The sequence below is a fragment of the Anomaloglossus baeobatrachus genome, chromosome 9 (genome assembly GCF_048569485.1).
Source record: "Anomaloglossus baeobatrachus isolate aAnoBae1 chromosome 9, aAnoBae1.hap1, whole genome shotgun sequence".
Taxonomy (NCBI): domain Eukaryota; kingdom Metazoa; phylum Chordata; class Amphibia; order Anura; family Aromobatidae; genus Anomaloglossus; species Anomaloglossus baeobatrachus.
In genome coordinates, this window is record NC_134361.1 from 206,220,615 (window position 1) to 206,239,435 (window position 18,821).

An 18,821-nucleotide genomic window follows, 5' to 3' on the forward strand; every position below is an offset into this window, starting at 1 on the left:
TAGCTGATATGCACCAATGACAAGGGGTAGAAATTTACATGTAAGGAAGAATTTGATGCCATAAACCACATTTATGCCTTATAGACCCTTTGGGCCTTATAGACAAATGGGTGTGGCTTAGAGTAAAGGGTGTATTTTCAAGAGGGTAGGGTTTAAAGGACTACAAAATCTTGGCATAAACTAAGCCAATCAACAGATGGTGTAAAGTTTCAGGGTTGTAAAAGGTTTCATGGCCTAAATTGGCAAGTGGGTGTCATTAGTTGGGGGGGGCAGGGATAATGTACAGTCCAATCAGAACGAACTGCCAGTAGACTGGGTAGGAATATACCCTTTGAACAACACGAATAACCACCACCCACTGTCAAATGTATTCATACATTTCTAGGAGGAATAACAGGAACGTCAAAATTAAAAAAGTTAAGGCAAAAGTGTTTCCAGAATCATTATTTCACACAGAATAAAATAATTAGGTAAAAACGGATATATATAGGTCTTTTGGCTCCAGCGTTTGCCAAAACACCCAGCATGCCCTGAGAGATGCGGGCTAAGGGGGTACTAGTTGTACTTTTGTATCAACCGGTGAGTTAAAGGTTGGAAATCATTAGCTTAAGGTTAAGCTGCCTGTGGAAGGTCTGTATCAAAAATCCACAGCTTCATTATTTGCTATAGAAAGATGTTCACTTAAAGGGGACCTGCCACTTGACCTAAACATGTATTTTTTTTAAAATCTGATGTAAATGCTGCTGTTCTCCTGAATCCGGCGCTGTTTTTCTTTTGTTTCTGCTCCTCTCCATTCCTGAGATATGGCCCTCTTACTTGCACATGCATCTAGTACTGTTATCAAAGTGGGTGTGGTCCTCAAGGACACACCCATCAAAAAGTTGAGTCCACGTCTTATTGGCTAGAAAAGACTACATTTATATTCAGGGAAGAAGAGGCTATATCTCTGGAACGGAGAGGAGCAGGAACACAAGAAAAACATCGCCGGATTCAGGAGAACAGCGGCATTTACATATTTATGACCAATGACAGGCCTTCTTTAAAGGAGAGGGTTTAGATGCTTCTCTCCACACAACCTTCGTCATTAGAACATGGTGCAAAGAGGCATACTAGATGCATGTGTTGCCTGTTATACTCGTCCGCGATGGTCACTGGAGGCAATACTAGGGACAAATTCCTCCATAATACGCCTGTCGAACATAGCATTCTGCTCCCATAGAAATCTATCAGGTCCTTGATGCCTTGGAAACATCCCAAACTAACAAAGATCAAATAGTGGAAATGGACTGCGAAGTCCTACTTAGGCCGGCTTCTCACTTGCGAGTTTCTCACAGTAGTGCAATGCGAGGAAATCTCACATTGCACTCAGACACATGTTATTCAATGAATCCGCTCTCATCTGCGTTTTTTTTTTTTCTTTTCTTGCTCCAAATCGGAGAAAAAAAATCGCAGCAAGCTGCTATTTGAAGAGTTTCTCGTGCGAGTCTCTCCAATGCAACTCTATGGGAGCGTGAAAAAATGGTTGTCACACGGACCGGCACTCACACCATCCTAGTGACATTCGTTTTTCTAAATACATTTATCGCATGTGTCACAAAGCACTGGAAATGGTGAGGTCTCATGTCGGTCAATCTCTGTCAGTCGGTCTCTCCCTCTCGGTCTCTATTCTCTCTCTGTCGGTCTCTCTCTCTGTCCATGTCGGTCTATTCCTTCCTCTCTCTCTGTCCATGTCGGTCTCTCTCATACGCACCGATCCCCGATCATCAGCGCGGTGCTGCACGGCGTTCACACTGCTCCGGTGGCTTCTCCTCTTTTGAAAAAGCCGGCCGCTCATTATTCAATCTCGTATTATCTGCTTTCCCCGCCCACCGGCGCCTATGATTGGTTGCAGTCAGACACGCCCCCAAGATGAATGACAGCTGTCTCACTGCAACCAATCACAGCTGCCGGTGGGCGGGTCTCTATCATGCAGTAAAATAAATAAATAATTAAAAAAAAACATTGTGCGGTCCCCCCCAATTTTAATACCAGCCAGGGTAAAGCCACACGGCTGAAGGCTGGTATTCTCAGGATGGGGAGCCCCACGTTATGGGGAGCCCCCCAGCCTAACAGTAACAGCTAGCAGCAGCCTGAAATTACCACATCCATTAGATGCGACAGTTCTGGGACTGTACCCGGCTCTTCCAATTTTGCCCTGGTGCGTTGGCAATCGAGGTAATAAGGAGTTAATTGCAGCAGCCCATAGCTGCCACTAAGTCCTAGATTAATCATTGCAGGCGTCTGAGACACCCCCAAATGATTAACCGGTAATTTAAAGTTAATAAACACACAGTGAAAAAATCCTTTAGTTGCAATAATAAACACGAACAAACACCCTCGTTCACCACTTTTTTAAGCCCCAAAAAAACCTCCAGCTCCGGCGTAATCCACGGAGGTCCCGCGTCGCTTCCAGCTCTGCTACATGCAGGTGATAGGAGCGGCAGAAGAACACCGCCGCTCTTGACAGCTCCATGCAGCAACTGAGGTGAGTAGCGCGATCAGCGATGATGTCACTCAGGTTACTCGCGGCTACCGCTTGAGCCTCCAACAGTGACAGCAAGTCTCCCGAGTGACAGCAATGAAGTCACAGGTGAGTTGCGGTCTCAGGTGGAGGATCCAGCTAGCCGCGAGTAACCTGAGTGACAGCAGCACTAATCGTGCTGCTCACTTCAGTCACGCAGGGGATTAGCGGTCACCGGTGAGTCCTTCACGGGTGACCGCTAATCAGGACGCGACACACAGACAGAGCTGCAGGATGACAATGAAAAAAGGGATCCCATATGCATCAAACACGCATTACACACGCTCTGCTAGTCATTAAATAATTAAAAAAAAGCATCGCACTTGCATTGCGCACTGACCTAACGTGAACTAAAATCGGCCGAGTTTTTTTCATGCAAGTCGGACCGATTTTACACGCATAAGTGTGTTTCCAGCCTTAAGAGGATATTTGTACTAATGGATGGAAACTGGATTCATCGGCCTTGTATGACAGTCTCTGAAAATATACTCTTTGTAACAGAAACAGCTCCCCTCTTGTCCAAAGGCTGTGCCAGGTATTGCAACTTCCATCGAAGATGAGTTGATCACTGGAATTTCAGCTGCTGGAACCAGTAAGTGTGGTAGACTTACATACCGCCATATAACAATTATATGGCAGTATGCATATATTTATTCACTTATTTAACGCCACTAATCCCATAGCGCTTTACATAGATCAGCAACACTGTCCCCATTGGGGCTCACAATCTAAATTCCCTAGCAGGATGTCTTTGGAGTGTGGAAGGAATCCGGAGTACCCAGAAGAAACCCACGCAAACATGGGGAGAAGATCGAAACCCCTTGCAGATGGTGTCCTTGGTGGGATTGGAACCTAGGACGCCAGCTCTTCAAGAGTTCTAACCACTGAGCCACTGTGCCGCCTCTATTAGAGAAGAGGGGTGTGGGTTTTTTTTGTTTGTTTTTTTTTTTCTACAGGGTAGATGATAGTTATGATTGCTGAAGGTTGACTATTGAGACTCTCATCTATCCTGAATGAAGTGGTAGTGAGCATGTGCAACCATATAAGGTTGGTGTTCGCATATGCTCACTATGTTCACACGGGGAACTTTGCTCCATATTCTCAGCATTGGTGAGTTTCTTGGACCCCCTCAGTTGTATATTTTTCCTGCATCCATGGATAGGTCAGTATTGTTGTTTATGGCATGTGCCCTTTTTAAAGGGGTTATGTCCTAGTGCTGCTGAGCCAGATTGCTGGAGAGTTGAGGGCCCCTTTTGGAACTGCTGCAAGTCCCAATCCAAGGCTGGATATTGCCTGACAAGACTGAAGGAGATTGGGGTGGGCCTTTTAGTTTCGGGTTCGTTAGACATTATTTAACGTCAGGATTTTATTTGGCGTTTCCCCTTTAAGTCATCAGACAGATTTATGTCATCAGACAGATTTCAGTCATTTTCAGGGTGCAAGATCCAGTTTTTTCCTGAAGAAGGCATTTGTTCGTCTCTGCAGCGGAACCCCACCATCTTCTTTATCAGTAGCGCAGCCGATTTTGTCCGTATATCACTTTCCACTATTGCAAAACCCTGTTAGGATATTCCGTATGTAATACAATTAAGGCTCATCTTTTTTAATTACCTCATGGAAAATATTGGTGTGGCAACAGATTTCCCACTGGAGTGGAAAAACCAGAAGATCAACCTGAGATGTTCTTCCCGGCTTCTGTCAGACTGGTTCTGGAGGTGAACGGGATTTTTATTTTATTTATAAAGTCGGCTGCTAATTGCTTTTTTATTTGTGTTGGAGCGGCGGGTGCAGGCGGTGCCAGTCTGAAGACTGGCGGTAAGAAAACTTTCAGTTAACACCAATGCCCGGATTAAGTGGGTCTTTTGACCCCCAGCTGCCACTCCGAGGGGCGTCGTTCATTTAGATGATTGATTATCCTTGAAGCGTTCTGGAATAATTGAAGTGAAGCCATTATAAAGAGGGTCTGTCGCTCTGGAGGACCAGCCTGTACTGCGTTACACCAGTATGAATGGACAGAATGTAATTCATCATTTCACCTGTGGGGGCACTGCAGCGAAATTACTCCCAGATCAGAGCTGATTGTAGGGGGGGGCCCTTTTAACAAGTATGCGGAAATCGTCTACGCCCATCTGTGTTTCACAATCCGAGTAATGACCGGGATGTGTACACTGTCCGGGGGTCTCCTGCCCGAACCTGACAGCCTATGAAGCTGCTGAGCTTTGGTCAGGAGATCCTCCGGCCGGTTCATATTCGAGCTATGAAACTAAACAACACTTTCTTCCTTAATGTCATAATTAAAGGGGACCTGCCACTTGCCAAAACTATGTAATTTTTTTTACCTGGTGTAAATGCTGCTGTTCTCCTGAATCCGGCGTTGCTTTTCTTTTGTTCCTGCGCCTCTCCATTCCTGGGATATGGCCTAATCTTTCTTCCTTTATGTCATACTTAAAGGGGACTTCTCACTTGCCAAAACGACATCATTTTTTTTACCTGGTGTAAATGCCACTGTTCTCCTGAATCCAGAGTTGCTTTTCTTTTGTTCCTGTGCCTCTCCATTCCTGAAATATGGCCTCATCTTTCCTGTATATAAATTTACCCCTTCTTTTTAGCCAAGTGGGCGTCTTCTTGAAAACCAAGCCCAGTTGACAAAGACAAGATTTACAGATCAGGAATAGAGGGCCATATCTCAGGAACGGAGAGGCGTAGGAACAAAAGAAAAACAACGCCGGATTCAGGAGAACAGCGGCATGACTTTTAATGTGAAGTTCAATTAAGCAACACTTTCTTTTTTTTTTTTTTGTCATACTTCAAGGGGACCTGTCACTTGCCAAATCTATGTAATTTTTTTTACCTGGTGTAAATGCTGCTGTTCTCCTGAATCCGGCGTTGCTTTTCTTTTGTTCCTGCGCCTCTCCATTCCTGGGATATGGCCTAATCTTTCTTCCTTTATGTCATACTTAAAGGGGACTTCTCACTTGCCAAAACGACATCATTTTTTTTACCTGGTGTAAATGCCACTGTTCTCCTGAATCCAGAGTTGCTTTTCTTTTGTTCCTGTGCCTCTCCATTCCTGAAATATGGCCTCATCTTTCCTGTATATAAATTTACCCCTTCTTTTTTAGCCAAGTGGGCGTCTTCTTGAAAACCAAGCCCAGTTGACAAAGACAAGATTTACAGATCAGGAATAGAGGGCCATATCTCAGGAACGGAGAGGCGTAGGAACAAAAGAAAAACAACGCCGGATTCAGGAGAACAGCGGCATGACTTTTAATGTGAAGTTCAATTAAGCAACACTTTCTTTTTTTTTTTTTTTGTCATACTTCAAGGGGACCTGTCACTTGCCAAATCTATGTAATTTTTTTTAACTGGTATTAATGCTACTGTTCTCCTGAATCCGGCGTTGCTTTTCTTTTGTTCCTGCGCCCCTCCATTCCTAAGATATGGCCTCATCTTTCTTCCTTTGTCATACTTAAAGGGGACCTGCCACTTGCCAAAACGATATTTTTTTACCTGGTGTAAATTCAGCTTGCTCTCCTGAATCCGGCATTGATTTTCTTTTGTTCCTGCGCCTCTCCATTCCAGAGATGTAGCCTAATCTTTCCTGTATATAAATCTAGTCTTTTTTTTTTTTAGCCAAGTGGGTGTCTTCATTAAAACCAAGCCCAGTTGTCTAACAAAGACAAGATTTACAGATCAGGAATAGAGGGCCATATCTTGGGAACGGAGAGGCGTAGGAACAAAAGAAAAACAACGCCAGATTCAGGAGAACAGCGGCATGACTTTTCGGCGGGCTTTGCACGTTGCGACATCGCAAACCGATAGTTTCGCAAACCGATAGTCCCCGCACCCGTCGCAGGTACGATATCTTGTGATAGCAGGCGTAGTGAACATTATCGCTATGCCAGCTTCACATGCACTCACCTGCCCTGCGACCGTCGCTCTGGCCGGCGACCCGCCTCCTTCCTAAGGGGGCGGGTCGTGCGGCGTGATAGCGACGTCACACGGCAGGCAGCCAATAGCGGCGTAAACATCCCGCCCACCTCCTTCCTTCCGTATAGCCGCCGGCGGCAGGTAAGGAGATGTTCCTCGCTCCTGCGGCTTCATACACAGCGATGTGCGCTGCCTGCTGGAACTAGGAACAACATCGTACCTGTCGCGGCAGCGTAATTATGAAAAAGTCGGAGCCTGCACCGATGATACGATAACGACGCTTTTGCGCTCGTTCATCGTATCATCTAGGATTTACACACAACGATGTCGAAAGTGACGCCAGATGTGCGTCATTTTCGATTTGACCCCACCGACATTGCACGTGCGATGTTGCAACGTGCAAAGCCGCCCTTAATGTGAAGTTCAATTAAACAACACGTTTTTCCTTTATGCCTTACTTAAAGGGGACCTGTCACTTGACAAAATTAAATAATTTTTTTACCTGGTGTAATTGCCACTGTTCTCCTGAATCCAGCAATGTCTTTCTGTTGCTCCTAAAGCTCACCATTCCTCAGATATGACCTCATTTTTCTTCCTTTGTCATACTAAAGGGGACCTTCCACTTGCCAAAACTATGTATTTTTTTTTTACCTGGTGTAAATGCCGCTGTTTTCCTGAATCCGGCGTTGTCTTTCTTTTGTTCCTGCGCCTTTCCATTCCTGAGATATGACCATCTTTCCTGTATAGAAATCTTTTTTTTTTTTTTTTTGCCAAGTGGGCGTCTTCTTGAAAACCCAGCCCAGTTGTCTAACAAGACAAGATTTACAAATCGAGAATAAAGGGTCATATCTCAGGAAGGGAGAGGCGTAGGAACAAAAGACAAACAACGCCGGATTCAGGAGAACAGCGCCATTTACACCAGGTACAAAAAAGTATATAATATATTTTATCACAAGTCCTCATTAAAGGAACTTTAAAAACATGGCTTTCCCCGTTGGTGCCGACAGGGTTGTCAACTTGATTTATGTTAATTGTTTCCTGAACAATTTTATCGAAAAACCCCGACCAACTAACATCATTAAGATTTTAAGTGAGCTATGACTACAGCCCATAATACCGGACTAAACACATTAGCGGCCTTCACTGTAAAAGGATGATAATTACATTCAGAATAATCTGTATACGCTTCATAAAAGTCACAGATATAGTTTGTTTTTAATGGATAGATCAAAAAATTTGCAATATTTTACAGGTTATCCAGGAATTTTTGGCTGATTGGCGCCACTCCTGTTCACAGGTTGTGACTGGTATTGCAGGTTCGATTTGAAGAAATTGTTTCTCAAGTAGCGGAACTTTTTTTTTTTCTAACTAGTAAACTTTTTTTTTTAACCAAATCAAATCAGTTTTTGGCAGGTCAGCTGATATGGTCACATGGCCGGTGCTGGTATGCGGGGCCTCTTTCTCTCTTTTATCTGGCAGCTTCATCTGTTGTGTCGTCTCCCATCCTCCACCGGTCAGAGGGTGACGGGCAGCTTCGTCCTCTTCAATATGGCTCTGATGACAGAGGAACAGGTCCAGAAGGTGAGATATGATTGTTCAGGTGCAGCAGACCTCACCCGAGTGTGCTAAAGAAGGTATATAGATGAGTGTAATATGTGCAGATGGAGCAGGATTAGTGCGGCGCGGTGTTAGTGTGCAGCACATGGCTGTCATTAGGTAACCAGCCAGATTAACCTTTGCAAGCGCTGCTCTGAAGCTGGCTGGATTGCTGGATCCGTGCCCTCCATGCACCCCCAATGCTGCATCCCCTTTGCAGCATCGGGCAGCATCGTCAGCCATGCCGCCGGGTGGAACTGTCAATCTTTAGGAGCGCACCGCCCCCCTGGGAAGGTGTAAACCGCGAGGCAGAGGAGCGGTGTGCTCCTGAAGAACGGAACCAATACAATCTTAGAGGGTGGATGATGGGTGCGCAATTTCAACGGGAAATAAAAAGGAATGGCGTCCCTAGCGCCAAAGATCCATAGCTTCGTTTGTGTCCATTACGTTTGCCACTTTCAACATGCCACCAATGCAGTTGGTTTTTGGACTATCTTTTCTGGAGGCCACCATGTGCTGATGGTCAACAATACATTGCGGCACAATGACGTCACCCACCTGTGGAGGGGGCTCTACCACTTTTTAAGGTGGCATTATTCATTTAAAGGGGGCACTATAATGGGCTAGAAAGTACAATATTTGCTTTGAAATCCATGCTATGCCTGTTATGGATGTGTCACGCTTGACAGACAGTCCTGTAGTTTCTGACTATAGAAGGTCGCAGCGTTTGGCTATACAAGCTACTTCCTGACTTTGCCTGCTTGAGGTCAATCCCTCTCCCTTTAGGACCCTGCGGATTTCCTCACCTTTTCAGCTGTTAATCATTAGTACTTCCCCTTGTGTCTTTAAATACCCTCTTTCCCCCTTACTCTGTGTTGGTGATAGGTCTAATACCTTAACAAGTCTTCAGTGCAAGCAGGCGGCTTGTACTCATCTGGATAAACTTTGTTGTTGTTGCAGTTCCTCTCCCTGATGCATTTGGAGATAAGTTAGTTGTTCACCTCCCCCTGTTTGTTATCCCTGTGTCTTCTTTAGTACTTAGTGGGGTTCACTAAGCGCTGATACCATCCGTTTCCTACCTAGGGCACAGTTCAGAGTTAGCAAGGGTCAGGTATCCTGCTCGGCGCATAGGTGCAGAGGGTGGTGAGGGAACCCAGGGGCCCGAGGTAGGTTTGGTCAAGGGTCACCATCTCCCCTTCCCTAGACTGTGTTCTTTAGAGCTTAGTGGGGTTGACTAAGTGCTCATCCCATCTGTTCCCCACCTAGTGCCCAGCTCAGAGTTAGCAAGGGTTAGGTATCCTGCTCGGCGCATAGGTGTGAAACCTGTCAAGGGAACCAGTGGCCAGTTGTAGGTTTGGTCAAGGGTCACCATCTCCCCCTTCCCTAGACTGTGTGTTCTTTAGAGCTTAGAGGGGTTGACTAAGTGGTCATCCCATCCACTCCCTACGTAGGGACCAGCTCAGGGTTAGCGAGGGTCAGCAGGTATCCTGCTCTGCGCATAGGGTGGTGAGGGAACACAGGGCCCAGCGGTAGGTTGGTCAGGGGTCACTATCTCCTCTTCCCTAAACACAGCGTTTTCCTTCCCTTGGTACTACCCCGTACCTAGCATAACATTGCCACTGCTTAAAGGGGGGTACCACTTAGATATCTCAACAGATAAAAATGGCGGCGTACTATAAACTGTTAGGGGTACTTTGCACATTGCTACTGCGATATCGTCGGGGTCAAATCGAAAGTGACGCACATCCGGCGCCGGTAACGACGTCGCAACGTGGAAAGCCTAGATGCACCGATAAACGATCGCAAAAGCGTCGAAAATCTGTGATCTGTGTAGCGTCGGTCATTTTCATAATGTCGCACCAATAGGAGATACGATGTTGTTCCTCGTTCCTGCGGCAGCACACATCGCTGTGTATGAAGCCACAGGAGCGAGGAACATCTCCTTACCTGCCTCCACCGGCTATGCGGAAGGAAGGAGGTGGGCGGGATGTTTACGTCCCACTCATCTCCGCCCCTCCGCTTCTATTGGCCGCCTGCCGTGTGACGCCGGACGACCCGCCCCCTTAGAAAGGAGGCGGCTCACCGGCCAGAGCGACGTTGCAGGGCAGGTAAGTGCGTGTGAAGCTGCCGTAGCGATAATGTTCGTTACGGCAGCTATCACAAGAGATCGCATCTGCGACGGGGGCGGGGACTATCGTGCTCGGCATCGGCTAGCGATGTCGCAACGTGCAAAGTACCCCTAAAGCTTCTAGAGTTGCTGAATTATTACTGTATCTCATGTACACAATGTAATCCGCCATGTGGAATATAATACAGCGATGATAATACTAAAAATTCAGTGACTAAATGGCGCCACCTGCTGCTGATGGTGGGTAATAACACTGCACTTCCTTTTTCCAGTTCCGTGAAGATGGGTACTTGGTTCTGGACGGGCTTTTCAGCCATGAAGAGTGTGAATCCATGAAGGAGGAGATCGGAAGGATAATACAAGACATGGACGTCCCTCCTCACTGCCGCACCGAGTTCTCCACGCAGCAGGAAGAACAACTAAAAGCTCAGGTTTTAGCCATTTTTTATGATCTAGGGATTGGAAATATACGCCGACGCCTCAGCCGTCCACAGGTTGTGCGTGTATCACAGCTCGGCTCAAATCACTGAGATGCAGTACCAAAAATGACCTGTGCAAAAGGGTGGCGCTATTTCTGAAAGATGGTGACCATGTTTTTCAAATGCTTCTGGTTCATGGACTGACCAGAGCAGGCCTAGCTGAGATACATGGTGATAGACGTAAGTGTGAGACCACGTGGTTCAGCAGCCACATGTGGACGAAATGTACTGTCGATGCTTGATTTTGGCTGATGAGGGCTATATCGGCCATGTTGGTAGTCATGCAGATTTTCCACATATAAAAACAGTGGAATATATTTTAGTATACTATATTAGAGTGAATCTGTCAGCAGGTTTTTGCTATGTAATAATGAAGGGGGAGAGAACCTGATTCCAGCGATGTATCGCTTGCTCGGCCTTTTGTTGTAAATTCAATACAATCAGTGTTTTATCATCAGATTATCACTGCAGGACTAGGTATCCTGTGCAAGACAGTCCAGCTACTGTATAACCCCGCCCCCCACACTGATTGGTTGCTTGCTGACACAGGAAGTAGCCAATCAGTGGTGTGGGTGGGGTTATACACAATGCCACATTCCAAGTTCTGCTAGATCTACAGCAGAGAAAACAAAGATTTTATCCAAACTGCATTATGCAGCTTAGTAAGTGACACATCGCTGGAATCAGTGTCTCGGCCCCTACATTATGCTTCTGACACATTTCATAACAAAAAATTGCTGACAGATTCCCTTTAATAGAGGACAGCTAGAAAAAAATAGGGATCTGTTTCAAGAGTAAGGGGGTGAGTTGTGAAATTTGGGAGGAGGTAACCGCTCTTCATTATGTCTCTCACAGGGAAGTGCTGACTATTTCCTTCACAGTGGAGACAAGATCCGCTTCTTCTTTGAGAAAGGAGTGTTCAGTGATAAAGGTAAGAACCATGACTTAAAAATATCCTGTCAATATGTAATTTTTTTTTAAATCTGATGTGAATGCCACTGTGCTCCTGAATCCGGCGCTGTTTTTCTTTTGTTCCTGCACCTCTCCGTTCCTGAGATACAGCCCTCTTTTTACTTGCATATAAATCTAGTATTGTTGTACAAGTGGGTGTGGTCCTCAAGGACACACCCATCAAAAAGTGGGGTCCATGCCCTGTTGGCAGCAAAAGACTACTTATATTCAGGGAAGAGGAGGCCATATCTCAGGAACGGAGAAGAGTTGTGTTGTGCTATGTTCTCTAAAAAAAAAAAAAAAAAAAAAAAAAAGTCTTCTTATTTTAAGACCACGCCCACTTGGCTAATAAGACTAGATTTATATCCAGGGGAAAAGGGGTCATATCTCAGGAACGGAGAGGCGCAGGAAGAAAAGAAAAACAGCGCCGGATTCAGGAGAACAGCGGCATTTACACCAAACAAAACAAAAAATACATACTTGTGGCAAGTGACACGTCTCTTAAAGGGGTGTACAGAATTACTAAACAGAACCTTTTTTTTTTCCTACCAAACTCCTGTCCATAGGATGTCTTTGGTATTGCAACCTAGCATTATTCACTTCAGTGGGAAAAGGGGGACAAAGTGCAATACCGGTCACAGCCTGTGGACAAGAGTGGCGCTGTTTGTAATGTGAGACCAGACTTTTATGACGTGTTATCTGTTCCAGGTGACTTTGTTGTGCCAAGAGAGGAATCTGTGAATAAAATAGGTCACGGTAAGAAAAATACTTAGGGGATATATGGGATTAGAAATACATGACTGCTTTCTTCCAGAAACAGCGCCACCCCCTACCCACAGGTTGTGTCTGATATTACAGCTCAATTTCTTTAAAATCAATGGGTCTGTGCTGCAGTACCATTCACAACCTCAGCACAGACGTGGCGCTGTTTATGCAAGAAATTTGGAATGTGGATTTTTAACCCCTTATTGTGCCCGCTAATTCAACCTACAACATGGTGACATTGTCTTATATGTGAAATCTTGTGTTTACTTCTGTCTGTTTGGTTCTTGCAGCTTTACATGCACATAATCCGGTATATAAAGGGGTCACGCACTCCCCCAAAATACAGGTGAGCAGACAAAATCATAATTATAGCCCCGAGAACAAGTAATGTTTGCATTTAAGGGGTAATCTGATTGTATCAGTGTTGGATCCCACCCATTCCATTAGTAAGACATCCGAGAACATCCCCCACCCTGCGGTGCTAGATTATTGACAGCAGTCCCATATAGTTTGAATGTAGCAGCTTTGCGCATACGCCATCCCTACTTGTTCCCATGGAGGAAATAGGACCAATCTTTCCAATGTTATCACGCATCCTTCAGGTCTTGACTGTTGCCAGGAGTCCCATAGACTCTAATTGGTTCCTTGCACATGCGCGATCACTGCCTCACTCTAATGGAGGACACCGGACCCCTTTCTGGAGATCAGTAGGGGTCACATTGGTTGGACCTCCATATTTACTTATCCTGTCGTGCGTGGATATCGACAGGAGTCCCATAGACTCTGAATGGAGCTTTGCGCATGCGCTATCACTACTTCTTCCAATGGAGAAAATATTACTCCTTTCTGGTGATTGGTGGGGGTCGGTCCCGTTAGTCAGACCTCCATGATCAAGTAATTATTACTAATCCTTCAGGTCTTGACTGCTGCATAGACTCTAATTGGAGCCTTGCGCATGCGCGATCACTGCTTCAGTCTTATGGAGAACACAGGCGCCCTTTCAGGAGATCAGTGGGGGTCACATTGCTTGGAGCCCCACATTCAAGTATCTGTGACTTATCCTGTTGTGTCTGGATATCGGCAGCAGTCCCATAGACTCTGAATGGAGCCTTGCACATGCACTATCACTACTTGCTCCAGTAGAGGAAATAGGACTCCTCCCTCGTGATTAGTGGAGGTCTCATTAGTCAGACCTCCGTGATCAAGCAATTATTATTATTACCCATACCAGAGCTTGACTGTTGCCAGGAGTCCCATAGACTCTGGAGCCTTGCACATGCGCAATCACTGCTTCATTCTAATGGAGGACAAAAACCTCTTTCTGGAGATGAGTGGGGATCACATTGGTTGGACCCCCATATTCATGTAGACTTATCCTGTCGTGCCTGGTTATCGGTAGCAGTCCCATAGACTCTGAATGGAGTCATGCGCATGCACTATCACTACTTGCTCCAGTAGAGGAAATAGGACTCCTGCCTTGTGATTAGTGGATTCTCATTAGTCAAACCTTTGTGATCAAGCAATTATCACCCATACTTCAGGGCTTGACTGTTGCCAGCAGTCCTATAGACTCTAAATGGAGCCTTGCGCATGCGCGATCAGTGCTTCATTCTAATGGAGGACACAGAACCCCTTTGTGAAGATCAGTGGGGGTCACATTGGTTGGACCCCCTTATTTATTTATCCTGTCGTGCCTGGATATCACCAGCAGTCCCAGAGGCTTTAAATGGAGCCTTGCGCATGCGCGATCACTGCTTAATTCTAATAAAGGAGACAGAACCCCTTTCTGTACATTAGTGGGGGGGTACATTGGTTGGACCTCCATATTTACTTATCCTGTCGTGCCTGGATATTGCCAGTATTCTGAATAGAGCCTTGCGCATGCGGTATCACTACTTACTCCAATGCAGGAAATAGGACTCCTTTCTGGTGATTGGAGGAAATCTTGTTAATCAGAACTCCACAATCAAGCAGTTATCACCCATCCTTCAGAGCTTGACTGTTGCCTGCAGTCCCATAGAGTCTGGAGCCTTGTGCATGCGCGATCACTGCTTCATTCTAATGGAGGACACAGAACTCCTTTCTGGAGATCGGTGGGGGTCACATTGGTTTGACCCTCTTGTTTACTTATCCTGTTGTGCTTGGATATCGCCAGGAGTCCCATAGACTCTAAATGGAGCCTTGCACATGCGCTATCATTACTTACTCCAATGGAGGAAATAGGAATCCTTCCTGGCTATCGATGAAGGTCCCATTAGTCAGACCTCCATGATCAAGCAGTTACTACCCATACTTCAGGGCTTGACTGTTGCCAGCAGTCCTATAGACTGTAAATTGAGCCTTGTGCATGCACGATCACTGCTTCATTCTAATGGAAAACAACGGACCCCTTTCTGGAGATCAGTGGGATTCACATTGGTTGGACCCTCATTTCATGCCTGGATATTGCCAGTAGTCCCATAGAGTCTGAATGGAGCCTTGCGCATGCGCAAACACTGCTTCATTCTAATGAATGACACCGGACCCCTTTCTGGAGATCCGTGGGGGTCACAATGGTTGGACCCCCACATTCAAGTAACTATCACTTATCCTCTCATGCCTGGTTATCACCTGCAGTCCCATAGACTCTGAATGAAGAGGCAGTGCGCATGCGCCATCACTGCTCCATTCCAATGGAGGGCACAGGACCCCTCTCTTGAGTACAAGCATAGCCAAAGGAGAATATAGGACCCCCTTCTTTTGATTGCTGAGGGTCCCACAAGTTATCGCCAGTAGACTCTGAATAGAATAGCAATGTGTCTGCGTGGCCACTTTTCTATCCCACCGGAGGACATGGACTCCCCCTACTCTGGGTCTCACCAACCTAACCATTATCCCCTTCCCTGGGGATAGGTGATAACGTTCTATAATAGAGTACATATTTTATCATAGCTTGCTAACGTCTTCACCCTTATTCCACCACTAGGTGGCAGTAAAAACCCATTAAGAAAAATCAATCCTGTGGTTTTAATCTGTATATTTATATTTCCGCATACAGGAGGTGGGTCGGCGGCTGGGCCTCGTGGAGCCGGTGATAGTGCAGAGCATGTATATATTCAAGGTATAGCTGGATATATTCAACCACAAATGGAGGTCATTCCACATAGACTTATAATTGAGTCAACCATATAATTATTTTCTTGGTTTCTTTCCAGCAACCCAACATCGGAGGAGAAGGTAAGACATGGAGAAGTTCATACCTCATGGAGATGAATGCAGAAAGTTCCAGGACCGGAAATCATGGCATCGGAGATTTCCAATATGGCGGATTTATATGTATTCTTCTCTCCGTCTTTTGTATCAGTTACTCCGCACCAAGACGCCACCTTTCTGCACACGGAGCCTCTCGGCAGTATAATTGGGTTCTGGATCGCCATTGAAGATGCCAATGAAAAAAATGGCTGCCTGTGGTTCATTCCAGGGTCACACCGGGGTAGGATGGACCGCCAAAATCATCATTTAGATGGGGGTTGACCATTTTGTGTTTCTTAATGACCCAGTTCACACCTTTCCCTCCTCCAGCTGGAATATCGCGCCGTATGGTGCGCACGCCGCCCGGCTCCGTACCCTGCACATCCTTCATTGGAGAAGAGCGGAGCTACCGTGATAACCAGTTTGTGGCAGCTCCAGTGTCCAAAGGTGCAGTTCCCTTACCACTCTATCATTACATGGGGTAGTGATTAAACCCCGGCTTTATGGTGCATATACAAAGTAGTCTCAGGAATATTGGCTGAGCCAATCATGTTTATCATAGGATCGTTGCCCAGAATCCTTTGTTCATACCGTCACTTATTTCTAGGAGGACTCGTTCTCATCCACGGAGAAGTTGTGCACAAGAGTGACCTGAACAGTTCACCACACTCTCGTCACGCCTATTCCTTCCACGTGATGGAGTCGCACAATACCACCTGGAGTGTGGAGAACTGGTAAGGAAGTGCTGACCCCCACCAAAAAAAAGAGTTCGCACTTGCGTTATGAGGTTTTGGTATCACACTTCTGCTGAACGCCTAGATACGGAGAGCTGTTTGCGCTCACCAGTTTCTCGGCCCATTACAGGGACCATTTCTCATCGATTCGATAAGCCATCACTTTAAGGGGTCCCCGAGAATGAGATAAAATAGTGTTCCTGGTCTAATTCAAATTGTAGCCTGTCCTAGACATGTCAGTACGGGCTGCAGTCTGAAGATATACAGCTCCTGAGACCTGTGTGTCAACTGGACAAGAGCTGTATCACACATACCTCAGTCAGCAGTGAGCTATGATGTGTGAGGAAATATTTTAACCCATTTTGTGCTTGACAAGGAAATCTCCACCTTCATTCTTCTCCTTCAGTCTGACAGCTTAAGGCCCTGTGCGCACTAGAAAATGGAATTTTCTTAAGTAAAAAACCACGGCAAACCGCACCCGAAAACCGCATGCGGTTTGCCGCGGGTTGGTACATGTGTTTTAATGCATTCAATGCAATAAAGCACATTGAAGAAAAAAAAAGTAATTTCCTTCTGAGGTAGACAGATAGTAGATAGATAAATACAGATAGAAGAATAGATAGATAGATAAAGGACAGATCAATCAACAATCGACACGCTGCAGTTTTCTCAAGCGGTAGTGTGTTCACATTACCGATCGTGAGAAATGCCCTGTGGTTACCTCTGCAGGCTCGTTGCGAGGCTGCATTCAGTACAGTGTGAACTGCGGCTGGATCAGTCTGCAAGCGTCGTGGGACCTCAGTGGATTACGCCGGAGCTGTGTGTTTCGGGGGGTTAATAAAAGGGGTGAAAGAGTGGCTTTTTTGTGTTTTATTTATATTTAAAATAAAGGATTTTTTGGTGTGTGTGTTTATTCACTTTACTTACGGGTTGATCATGTCAGCTGTCTCATAGACGCTGCCATGATTAAGCCTGGACTTAGTGGCAGCGATCCGCCGCCATTAACTCGTTATTACCCCAAATTGCCACCGCATCACGGCAATCGGGAAGAGTCGGGAACACTCCGGGACTGCCGCATAATGGATGCGACAGGGACGGGGCAGCTGCGGGCTGATATTCTCGGCTGCTGAAGGATGGGGGGGGGTATTAACACTGGTCCTCGTCCTCCCCAGCCTGAGAATACCAGGCCGCCGCTGTTTGTTTACCTCGGCTGGACAGTAAAAATACGGCAGGGCACACGCTTTTTTTTTTGTAATATGTCCGTTTGTTTTCTATGTGTATTCTATATGTCTGTGTGTGTGTTCTATGTCTGTGATGTTTGTGTTTACTCTGCTCCGCTTCCTCTTCCTGTCATAATGACATCACTTCCTTGAAAAACGCAGGCAGCGATGAACATTACCGCAGGTAAACCGCGAAATACCGGAGGGAATAACGCAGGAAAACGCAATGAACCGCACAGAATTTGCTGCCTGCGGGATTTCACGATTACATTGCAGTCAATGGAGTGAAATCCCGCAGGGACCTGCAGAAAAGAAGTGACATGCAATTGTTTTTGCTGCGGGAATCCCGCAGCAAAACATGCAGCTGTCAAAATCCGCCCAGTGCACACAGCATTTTTTTCCCCATAGGTTTTGCTGGTGAATCACTGCAGAGATGTTATGAACGTTTTCTGCAGCGAAACATGCAGCAAATCCGCAGGAAATCCACGGCAAAAACTGGCAAGTGCGCACATAGCCTTACAGTAGTTCACGGAGACTGGCCTTACTGTAAAACAAACATGGAGGAGGATGAACCTGGAGATTTCCTCACTGGAGGGTGAGATATTTTGTCACATCGGACAGATATCAGTGCTACAACTCTTGTCAGTTGACATACAGATCCATCTCACAGGTATGTTTGATATAGCTTTTGTCAGTTGACATACAGATCTGTCTGTCAGGTATGTGTGATACAGCTCTTGTCATTGACACACAGATCTTAGGTGCTATATACCTCCTCTCCGCAGCCTGTACCAACACATAACTGCAGTTTGAATTATACCAGGGTTGCCATTTTATCTCATTCTCTGATAACCCATTTAATGATTAGTGGGGTCTGTCCTATAGGACCACCTCTAATTCTGTTTGTTTTCCATTCCTATATATGTATGAGGGGCATGTTTGTTTGCGGGGACCAATTGTAATTTTAAATGACCCCATTCATTTTACCATTTACTGTACTGAAAAAGTAGGTTTGAAAAATACCCCACAAGTCTACCAGTTTTATTATTGAAGAACCAACGATTAATTGATCTCTTGTACTATACAGTGTGTCCACCCATATCCTGTCCACCGCCATTAACTTGAGAACGGCGGCAGCTATAGGCATAGAAGTGGTGTCTAGTAGTGATGAGCGAGCATGCTTGTTACTACTCGGTACTCGCACGAGTATCACTGTACTCGGGCTAC

General features: G+C 45.8%; 1 protein-coding gene across 1 annotated transcript in view; it reads left to right on the top strand.

The window, feature by feature from the left end:
* Positions 1-18,821, top strand: part of PHYHD1 (phytanoyl-CoA dioxygenase domain containing 1) — a 48,603-nt gene that overhangs the window by 27,097 nt on the left and 2,685 nt on the right. Inside the window, exons 2-11 of the mRNA XM_075324321.1 lie at positions 7,970-8,071; positions 10,487-10,645; positions 11,549-11,624; positions 12,353-12,400; positions 12,700-12,755; positions 15,447-15,509; positions 15,604-15,625; positions 15,753-15,881; positions 15,971-16,087; positions 16,248-16,374. Of these exons, the coding sequence (XP_075180436.1) occupies positions 8,039-8,071; positions 10,487-10,645; positions 11,549-11,624; positions 12,353-12,400; positions 12,700-12,755; positions 15,447-15,509; positions 15,604-15,625; positions 15,753-15,881; positions 15,971-16,087; positions 16,248-16,374 (830 nt within the window). The 5' untranslated portion in view covers positions 7,970-8,038. The remainder of the gene's footprint in view (positions 1-7,969; positions 8,072-10,486; positions 10,646-11,548; positions 11,625-12,352; positions 12,401-12,699; positions 12,756-15,446; positions 15,510-15,603; positions 15,626-15,752; positions 15,882-15,970; positions 16,088-16,247; positions 16,375-18,821) is intronic.